The sequence below is a fragment of the Neophocaena asiaeorientalis genome, unplaced genomic scaffold, assembly GCF_003031525.2.
Source record: "Neophocaena asiaeorientalis asiaeorientalis breed wild unplaced genomic scaffold, Neophocaena_asiaeorientalis_V1.1 scaffold96, whole genome shotgun sequence".
NCBI lineage: Eukaryota > Metazoa > Chordata > Mammalia > Artiodactyla > Phocoenidae > Neophocaena > Neophocaena asiaeorientalis.
The window spans coordinates 1,012,623-1,023,332 of record NW_020175831.1 but is presented as its reverse complement, the minus strand read 5'-3'; the positions used below and the strand labels follow the sequence as shown (position 1 = coordinate 1,023,332).

At 43.5% G+C, this 10,710-nt stretch overlaps 1 protein-coding gene across 1 annotated transcript in view; it reads right to left on the bottom strand.

Annotated features, from left to right (window-relative positions):
* The window catches only part of RAPGEF4 (Rap guanine nucleotide exchange factor 4), a 253,176-nt gene that overhangs the window by 15,292 nt on the left and 227,174 nt on the right, over positions 1–10,710 (bottom strand). The window contains exons 23-28 of the mRNA XM_024732858.1: positions 9,360–9,485; positions 8,766–8,944; positions 5,825–5,915; positions 1,914–1,964; positions 1,045–1,132; positions 559–623 (exon numbers count right to left, since the gene is read on the bottom strand). Of these exons, the coding sequence (XP_024588626.1) occupies positions 559–623; positions 1,045–1,132; positions 1,914–1,964; positions 5,825–5,915; positions 8,766–8,944; positions 9,360–9,485 (600 nt within the window). The remainder of the gene's footprint in view (positions 1–558; positions 624–1,044; positions 1,133–1,913; positions 1,965–5,824; positions 5,916–8,765; positions 8,945–9,359; positions 9,486–10,710) is intronic.

Sequence of the window (10,710 nt, the reverse complement as noted above, 5' to 3'; positions counted from 1 at the left end):
GGGGGGCAGGATGGAAAATAGTGACTGTGTGCCAGTTCCACACAACTGTTAACTTAAAAATTTTGTTTTTGGTTATGAAGACTTTCAAGTTCCCACTCTGAACTTGGGTGAACTTTACCGGAATAAGCAGTGCACACTCTAATAAAGGTCCTCTGTGGGGTTGCCTTTTACCTACACGCACTGAAGTCAGCCTCAGCAGATAAACATTTCAAAGGCATCCTGGGGCAGTCTAGCTCCACCAACCTTACAACAAGGCAACAACACGGAAGTCACTCTGGAACATTCGTGCATTTTAGCAACAGGCAGCTAAGGACGAAGCACGCAGCATAAAAGCTAGCCGCTGCTGTGAGCCGCGGCACAAATACTATTCAATTTCACAAAAGAGGAACTGACAGACTAAAAGAGGTAGCCAATTTGAACTGAATATTTCACAGCTCCTTTATGTGTAACTAGCTTTTTAACATGGCAGCATATATGGAAATTATTTCCTTTATTAGTACAAATGCAAATTTTATTTTTTAAAAAACATCATGGTTAAGGTTATAATACCATACGTACCATTTTTTCAAAGTTTACTAGATTGTCAATGAATGTCTTGTTCCCCTCATGAGTAAATGTCATATCTGCAAAGAAATAAAAGTCACATTCGAATCACTAACAGAAATATGTCATACTAACAAACCAGAAGAGCACCATTAGATTATGCTGGAGGATTTGCATGACACTGCAGTTGAAAAAAGCCGATAACAGTTCCTTTTATGTTAGGTGTTTACGTTTACGTTTCTAAAGCACTTTCCCTGAGCTTAGTAAAATCTCCAAACTGACCCTCTGTTGCACTATCAAGTCTTTCAAACCACGCACAGATCCCTGCTCCTCCAATAATCTTTCCAACCCTTTCAGAAAAGTCAGGGCTGAGAGGAGATGATGAGGAAGGTGGAAAGATGGCATCATTCTTCCCAAGGAGGTCAATCTGATTAGGCCCCTGTTCATTTTCTTCCCCACACACTCACCACTGACTCGGCCTGTGCATTTCCTTGGAATTACCTTTAATGAGCAAAGGCATGAAGGGGATGAGAGGAGGGTCCAGCTTGGCTACCGTCAGCCTGTAGGCTCTGTGGTTTCTTGAAGGATCCTTTAGAGAAACAAAGAGATCCTGGTTAATGACTAGTGACACGTGCACCACCCCCTCTACCTCCCAACACACCCAGCCTTGTCATTTCCCAGTCGGGGAGTTTTGAATCGAGTGTAGCTACAAAAGAAAGGTGGCTTCAGTTAAACTGATTTTTGTTTTAAAACAACTTCCTGTATCACCTGAAAATAATTTCCTTTTTGTTTCCTTTTTTCGTTGACCGGGAGATATGCCTCTAGGGTCCAGGGGAGAGATTCCCGTTGAGAGCCCATTTGAAATGTAAAACAACCCTCCAGCTGCGAGAGTCCCCTTCTCCTGAAGCACAGCCTCCTTCCTGGGAGCCCAGCTCACCCTCCTACCTGCCTTGCATAGCCAGTCCCGACTTGCCTTCTCTGAAACCCTCGCTCATTCCTGCCAAGTCCCACTCACGCCTTTTCTGTCCGGTAACACCTCCCAGCCCATGGGGAAAAATAATTTTGGCAAGCCGAGGAAAATGCAGCTTCCAGTCCTTAGCCAACCTGTGCTAGGTGGAAAGGATCCCCATTACACTGCTTTTCTTAGTTACACAAATTGACCTTATGTGGGACATAAGTCCTGTTTAAGTTAGTACCTGAGGGTGCCATTCATTAGTCGGACATGCTTGTTTTAGCAGCACTAAAATGGGATCATAAACTTCTTAAAGTCATACAAGGACAAAATTTCTGAAATGAGAACTTCAATTCAGCTAATCGGAAATTGGATTAATGCAGACCGTGAACAGAAAAAAGGAGCCACTGTCACTTACCATTAAACTTTCAAACTCCGCATAGAACTTCTTGAACTTGCTTGGCAGTTTCTGTTAAGGAAATGAAAATGCCACACTCGTAAGTCAGATTCAACATCTAGATACGTATCGTGTTACCGTTTCTAGGGGAAATTATCACTTTTGGCTCTTAATCAAACATCTCTAAGGCAGGCCAGACTGTAATCTGTCTTGTCATTTGAGGATAATCTTAGAGAACTCATCTTTCAAAAGTCTTAACCTAGTTGAACCCAAACTAACTATGGATGCTTTGGTCTTAACTGCTTTTATAATGTTTTCTGAAATGGGTTATTCATAAAGAGGGCTGCATTCCCAGACTACAAGTGGTTTGGCATTAACCCTCCACTGTTTTAAACTCTCGCATTCCCACAATTAGGAAGTTAGACCAGGGAATATTAGGATTAACAGTTTTAGAAACTACCTAGGTTCAACCCTCCTCCTCCTCTACGACGTAAAGCTACAAGAGAACAGGGATTTTTATCAGTTTCGTTTATTGCTATATACTGAGGGCCTAAAAGAGCGTCAGGTACAGAGTAAAGTGCTCAATACATGTTTAATTGACTAGATTAAACCTGTGTTTTATAGACGGAAGAGCTCAATACATGTTTAATTGACTAGATTAAACCTGTGTTTTATAGACGGAAGAAATTAAACCTCATAGATTAAATGACATGCCAAAGTCACACAGCTGATGATGGTCAGAGCCTCTGTAATTCACATCTCCTGCCTCCTTTCCTGTTGCCTCTATCATATGCGCTATGCTTTCCTACACAAGCATTTCTCCCACAGGATTTCTCTGCCTTACTATAATTCAAAAATAGATAGTTCTATCAATTTAGTCATTTCTCATGGTTATATTTTGGCCTATGATTCAATATCACACATTCACACCGTAGGTCAATGATGAATCATCTTTCAATCTATTGGTTCTCACTTTGCTTAGGTCCTGAGCTTACAGTAAAGCTGAACTTTTCTAACAGGGTCACACCAAGACATAGCAGCGTGATGTTCCCCATCCCGAGACCGTGGAAGCGCTGACCAAGTGCTGGGCCTTGAATTCCCCACTCAGCTCTGCTTCACGCAGTGAAGTCTACCATCAACAACTGACTCACCCCATCAGGCCTCTGCAATCCACCCAAAAGCTCCTCTCTCTTCTTTTTCTCTCTTCTCTGAATGGGTTTGTCATATTCCCATTTAAACACTGTAAACCATCTTATTTTGTTTCTAGGAACTAGTCTCCTTATAATGTCTAAACTCATTGTCCTAGTGCCTCTTTTCAAGTTGGGTTTCAGGGAAACCTGATATCCTTGTTTAGGCAGAAAGGTTCAAAGTGATGAAGGCTGGAATGGGCATCAAGGGATACAAGGGTCTCATGCTCCACGGAGTGTCCAAATCACCATGCTAGGCGATAACTTTCCGTGAACACAGACAATTTACAAAATTAGGAGCGAATGACTTTTTTTTTTTTTTTTTTTGCGGTATGCAGGCCTCTCCCTGTTGTGGCCTCTCCCGTTGCGGACCAGAGGCTCTGGACGCACAGGCTCAGCGGCCATGGCTCACGGGCCCAGCCGCTCCGCAGCATGTGGGATCTTCCCGGATCAGGGCACGAACCCATGTCCCCTGCATCGGCAGGCGGACTCTCAACCACTGCGCCACCAGGGAAGCCCCGCGAACGACATTTTTGGTTAGATCTATCACTCTAGTTCTCTTTCTGTGCTTAGCTGACTTTTGGGTCAAAAGCCAGAGTGCATATGGTAATAAAACATGTGGGTCTTAATACTATTACCTATCCACATCCCATGCTTTCGGAGCAGGGGTTCTCAACTGGGGGCAATTTTGTACCCACACCCAGGGATATTTGGTGATGTCTACAGACCTTTCCTGTTGTCACAGCTGGGGTGGATGGAGGGAGAGGCGCTGCTGGTATACAGTAGATTGAGGCCAGGGGTGCTGCTAAGCCTCCTACATGGCCAGGACATCACCCCCACCCCCTTACAACAAAGAAGAATGATCCTGCCTGAAGTGTCAACACCACTGAGGCCGAGAAACTCGGCTCTGGGTTCTTACTCCCACTGGCTTTATCTCAGAGGCGTCTTTCCCCTCTATGCTGGACCATTCCCTTTGCCGCGTGGCTTCACTCTGTTTTCTGTTTTGTTCATCGACTCTCTCACGCGTGTTTTCTAGTTCCCAGAGGGCAGGCACTATTTCCCACTTTGCTCCTGCTGCCATCGTGCTGTTGTGTGGGAAGCATGTGGGAGGGTCTTGGCAAGTCCAGGCAGATAAACCCAAATCAAAGATGCTCAAGAATGAAAGTTCTTCCTACAGAATGATCCAATTACATCTCACCTTAAGAGATAAAGGCTTACGAATGATGAAAGGTGACTCTCCTCTTTCCAGCAATACGCAAGGATGGAAACACAAGCTCACAGGCTGCTGTGCTCCTTCCTCTCCCCGTGGAATGAAGGACTGGCCAATAAACTCTCTCCCCTTGCTGCCTGTCCCCCCCGCCCCCCAAGCAGCCTCCTATTTCTCTCTTTAGACCAGGAAAGGGGATTCTGAGAGTGTTTCCCCCATGCTACGGCCTTAATGTCTAGCTGCTGGTATGTGCACTTATATCTGGCCTTCCCGGACCCCATGAGGCTTCTTTGATTTTCCCAGCCAAATCATCTGGACTCCGTGAGAGAGTGAAAAGCTGGAAACAAGTTGGGGAAAGCAGACTCTCTGAGAGGGAACCCTAGATCTCCAAAGAGCTGTGGGCTACAAGAAGGGGAGGCTTGCACCCTGGCTTCACTGCTTACATTTATTGGCAGGACTAACTTTTTTTTACTAGCTGGAAGATGACCCAGCCAAATGGCATGCAGGCCTTGCCAATTCCCTCATTCCTATATTCAGGGGATGAGCTGCTGAGTGCAGCATCTGCTGGGAATTTTCAGAGAAACCCAAGACAGAAGGACCTGTGAGGACCTGTCCTATAAACAGTGGAAACATTGAGGAGGAACAGAGAAAGAAAACAGTTTCAAGAGGGAAGTAGGGAAGAAAATGTTTCAAGGAAAGCATGTAGAGATGCCAACAGCTGCCTTTGGTGCCTTTTTACAGCAGCATTGCAGATTAAGACCTGTGTTACCTACTCCTTGCTCTCTTTTCGTGTCCCACTTACACGTACCTTTTTATTTTTAGAAAGAGTCTATTTTCGTGTGTATGTTCCATTAGAGATTAATATTTCTTTGACTACGTACCGCATGTAAGGGGTCAGGCATATTTTGAGTACTTAGCTAATGAAAAGTGAAGCTGTTCCCTAGCACAAATAACCAACTATCAACAAACCATTAATCGTATTTGCTACAGAAATTCACAACACACCTGCATAACTTTTGCACCAAACCGAATTCTAGCCTCCTCCATACACAGAGAGGTCTGCTAGGTAGTTAGGGAGATGCTTGGCACTCAGCTGGGCCAAACAGTTGGCCTTCTGGTTAATTCTCCCAGGAGCAAAATGACTACTGGGATAAAAATGGATCTTCTGTCCTCTCTTAATTACAGATAAGGCTTATTTAAAAAGCAAGCAGCAGACATTTCAGAGAACAATAGGATCTATGAACAAGATGAAGTAATCCAAGAAATGCTATACCTAGGAACTAGACTTATTATTATTTACATTGTATAGTCCAGGAAGCTGAGACCCCCTCCATCCCCTCCCCCCGCTACAAAAGGCCAATGCCTTTTAAAATTCACACTCTGAGGCAAAAGGAGACAGGTCACCTCCCTCAAAGTGCCCCACCTTTCCCACTGTCGTACAAGCATGCGTGATATTTCTATAAAAAAAAAGACTCACTGGTGAGCCTGTGTTTTGACTCTTCAGGCAAATTCGCAGCTGGATCTCAGCTGAAGCTTACCTCCCATGTTAGTGCCAAGCGGCTCACAGCAACATTGCTTAGTCCCATGACGATGGCAAAAAAGGAATTCAGATTCTTGTACTCCTTACAGCTGAAACACAAGAGGCACATACTGGAGTAAAATGCCACTTTTGAGTGAGATAAAAAAAAAATTAGAGTTCTATTTTCTGATGGTCATTAATATTCGGCAGGACTCCTTTATGAGAGCAGGCCATGACAGATTTAATGCTCTGTGTAAGTTCCACTTGGGTGACCGTGTTCTGCTGTTTGATTTCTCACTGTAATTTTAGGAAGGTGATGGTTTGGGCCATCTAGGTTCAGGTTTTGAGGAGGAAGTTCAAGACACCTGCCCTAGGGATTGCTATTGTAATCCCAGAGCTTGCTAAAAGCCTTGTTGGACCTGGAGGGAAACATCTCACGGGCTAGGAGGAGAGAAAGCAAAATGTCCTTGGAGACTTCCAGACTTTCAGGCTGAAGCCGGACACCTCAGGCTCTGGCAGCATGAGAGGGAACTAAGGAAAATCACACTGCTGCAGCCGTCAGGGCTTCTACCTGCCATGCAAATGCTTCTAATTTGTTGAAAAATGTCAACTTACAAATCATGATCCCTATGTAGCTAATAACCTAAACAACTGACCAAAAAATGACCTTACTTTGTTTTACCAATGTCAATGAAGCTGATCATTTTGAATCTGTACTTATGCCATTAGTAGCTTTTATGAATACATATTTGGGAAGAATATTGTGGAACAACACCAAAGGTTCTTATTAGAATGCAATATTTAGCCCAGGTACTTGGTTTAACTTAAAAAATGAAGAAAAAAAAAAAGGAATCTTCGATTTCTTTATACCAGCTCCTTGCAAAGGGAAAGAAGGATTCATTTTGCAAGGAGCACAAATCATTTACCACAAATCAATATGGTTATCTAAGTTGACTACATCATAATTAAATCTTCTTTGGATTAGCATTTTTGCAAAAGGCTAATTGTTGCATTTGCTGCCTGTGTACTCCTTGCAGAGTGATTCATAAATGGAAATGGGAAAACAGATTTAGAGAAGATATGGTGTGTCTCATGCACCGCTGAGGAAGCAGGCGGGGCCTTCTATGGGCCGGGGGCGGTGGCTCTCAGGTCAGGGGCTGAGAGCAACTTCAGAGTCCCTGGACTGCAGGCAGCGAGGCTGGTCATGGACATGTTTGCCTTTGTCCTATCTGTGCGATCATGAAAGCACACGCAGGACTGCAGGGCTGCCTGTCTGCTCACTGCTCTGGTTACCAACTAACTTTATCACCTTAGGTAAGTCACGAAATTTCTCTCTGCCTCAGTCTCCTCACCTGTAAAAGGCGAGGATAACATCTGGACCCCCAACTTCACGAAGTTCTGGGCAGGTCAAAGAGCTTCAATAGAATACACTGACGTTCTCTAAAAATACCACGTAAAACATGCCAACTGCCACTAGGTTTAAGATCTCATGCGTGTAGATCTTGGTTTCTGAGTCTGCAATATTCTCCAGCTGGGTTGTGTGAAGAGTTCTACTGTGTAGGACGGCGCAGGTTAAATGACATAAACCAATTTATTCCGAAGGCCAAATCCACCCATAATCAGAAGGAAGAGAGATAAGAAAGGCAAAGACATTAAAAAAAAATAATTCCTGAGTTTCTGAAAGGCTCTCCTGTGTTGCCCTGTGAAATAGCAGGATAAGGCCCCCAAAGGTTTTCTGGTCTCCACGTCTGTGTGCAGACCTCCCCTCTCCTCCCTTGTTGCACTCAGCACTGCCAGGCTAAGGTGAGGAGAGAATGTGCTCCTGCTAGCAGGGAAGCACATGCTGTCACAGTTTCCAGTCATCTCCTTCCAAGTAAACGGAGGCATTTGTTCCCCGCGATAAGCCTATTCAGGCTCCGGGGGAAAGTGGCTACACTCTGAACCAGAAATTCATAAGCAACATTTTACCAAATCTTTCTTTCAAAAGGCAGTTTTTCCAAATTAAGAGATACCAGCATTTGAATCCAAGAGATCTGGATATCCCGTTGAACTCCCAAATTTTGGCAAAATAATTCAAGGCATTTGGCAAGCTGACATGTGTAAAACGTCAAGCAGCGTTTGCTTCTTTGTTTAGCTCTGGAAATCAGACTCTGTATGGGATCTAAACTCTTTGGCTCAAGAAAACTGCCCAGCTGGGGTCACTTGTGCTCCCCACCTTCCCGTGCTAGAGCTCCCTGGGTTGAGAAAAGAAAGAAGTCTCCCAGCCACAGCCACAGCCGCATTTAGCATTTTATTTTTAGCACTGTGGTGATACCAAAAACAAGGAAGTAAACAGGAGGCTGTCAGGCATATCTAAATAGCAGGAGAAGATTAAATTCATTTCAGGGAGAAATCTAACTGGCGCCTGCAGTAAATAAATTGTTTCCCATGAAGTGCTGTTAAATAGAATATTTATAAGATGCTTGCTTTTTCTGATGTTTATGGAGATGGTTTCATGGACCAGGTTAGCTCGCCTTTATGCATTTTATGGATTTTATCCCAGCTGAGTCGGATGCATGGTTGTACGTGCATGTCCCCACTGCCCTCTACTGGCAAGAACGTGTCGAGTTAGACCTGGACTCGCCCAGCCTTTCCAACAGAATTTTGTGCAGAACTTTGCTGAAGGAGTCGTTTATGCGGAAGGAGGCACGAAGTCCAAGTAGTACGGAGCAAAAAGAGGTCACGATTTTCACTCGAGCATCAGTGCTGCAGGATGTTAATTTATATATTGGTGTCAAGTATTACAAAAGCTAGACAAAACACATCTTTCGCAAGAGTTCAGTGATTCTTAACGCCCCTCTGGTTGGTCCTGGTACAGAAGGAGATTTTATATCTCACTTTTCTTTTTAAGGTGTAATCTAAGGGGACAAAATGAAAACACAGCGCAAACGTTTTTCTCTCTCCAAGTGGATGATACTTACTGGGCCGCGATCTTAATGAATTTTTTTAAGAGCTGAACACGCTTGCTAGGCTGGGAGCAAAGGCAAATCTCAGTGACAACCCAAAACTGAATTTCATTAAACCTCCTGAGGAACAAATCCAAGTTTGCTGTGGTCTTTTTAAAATGATGCCTTCCAAATGTGTGATAGATTAGCTCCAGCTAGAAGAAAGGAAAACAACGTCATGTCTTTGTTTTTAAATCAAAACGCCAACTTGGCTCCTCCATTTGACGTGACAAATTGATACTGGTCAGCAAATGTGAATACAGTCACTGACCAGGATTCAACTTGAACTTCAACTTGAAGATCTTAATGGCTCAATGAGGCTTATTCAATCTGTTAACTGTAAACTAGGTGCCACTGGCTTAATATACACAGGAAGACAGAGCTCACTGTAAATCATAAAGATTTTTCTTTAACACTGAAAGGCTTTATAACAGCCTTTATTAATGTACCCAATGATTTTAAAAAACCCTCGCGTGGCTTCCACACACTGCAGCACGTATTAACGTTTACAGGCTGCATCCCGAATTGCCACGATACCTACGAATGAATGCTCTAAATGGAGCACCTTACCTCATGCACACAGCTGAAGAGGTCCCAATCATAAACTGTCATCTGGTATGCCAAATCTTTGGAGCTCATCAATTCAAAAGTTCCCATTGTTCCAACAGTTGGGCCCTCCTGCTCTGGCAAGGGAGTCTATGAATAATAATGCAAAAATGTATCGGAATCTCAAAACAGACACGCTGAGTGCTGTCAGGGCTTTGAGGGAAAAGGATTCTGGAGAGGCCTTCAGGAATATCTTGAAACTGATTTTACCCCGAGGAGAAAGATGCCTTTGCTCTTAATGCTCACTTGCTTCTGTGCCATTTTTATAGTAATCATCATGACTAATCAATTCCACTGACTGAAAAATGTGGACCATGGCAAATAAGATTCCGTGAAGACTGACCCATGGAAGTTCTCTTCTGCATGGACCTGGGAGCTCCCAGGGAGTGATTCCTTTTCCCTGGCAAACATGTAAGCAGTTCTTAAGGACTTTCTTCTCCTATTTCCCACTGAAGCCATTCCAAAGCAGGTGCTGGCATGGTGGTTTTGGATGTTTAGCTACAGTGCTACTTACTATTGCAGGGGCTGGTAACAGTGGTAAAGTTGCCGCATCTCCATTTCTCATAACACACTGCCTGGGGTACTAGGTGACAGAGGGCTATGTGATTACATGTGATTATATATGATGTCCAGTTGCTCCACTTTCTGAGAGATGCTGAGCTAGGAATGACAGTCACATGGTCATGGTGTTTTGGGCTAGGCATCAGAAAACTAAACTCTGCTACTTTCTGGAAGACCATTGGTCAAGACTTTCCATCCAACTTATCTCATTTTTATTTTACGGGAAATGAGTTATAGTGCTTTTCCTTAATAAGGTGAATGGTTTGTATATATTAGAAACTTACGTATACTATATTAATACCTATTGATCTATAATAATGTGTTTAAAGTTACAAAAGTCACACGAATTAAAAGATAATTTCCCCAATATGATGCTAAACATATTTGGATATTCAATATTTATGTTGAAAGTACTAATATCGTTCCCATTCTATCATCATTATAATCATCACCTATAACCTTGACAGTCTATGAATGGCCACTGCATTCCGGGCATTTGCAAGTTGGCAGTTTAAAAAAGGAGTCAGCCCTGACCAGCAAGTACAGCACTGCACGCCAGTAAAGAGTCAGCTCCTGGCATTCATTTGCACGTATAAAGGGATGGACAGAAGCATCAAAAAACACCTGACTCACAGATACACGGAGAAACAGGTGAGGAAACATGAACGGGCTTTTTGAGAGTTAGTAGGCGTTTGGAATGAATGTGTGGCCTGAAGAGGTTCTTGGCGAAAGAGATGGGCCTGAAAAGATGAAA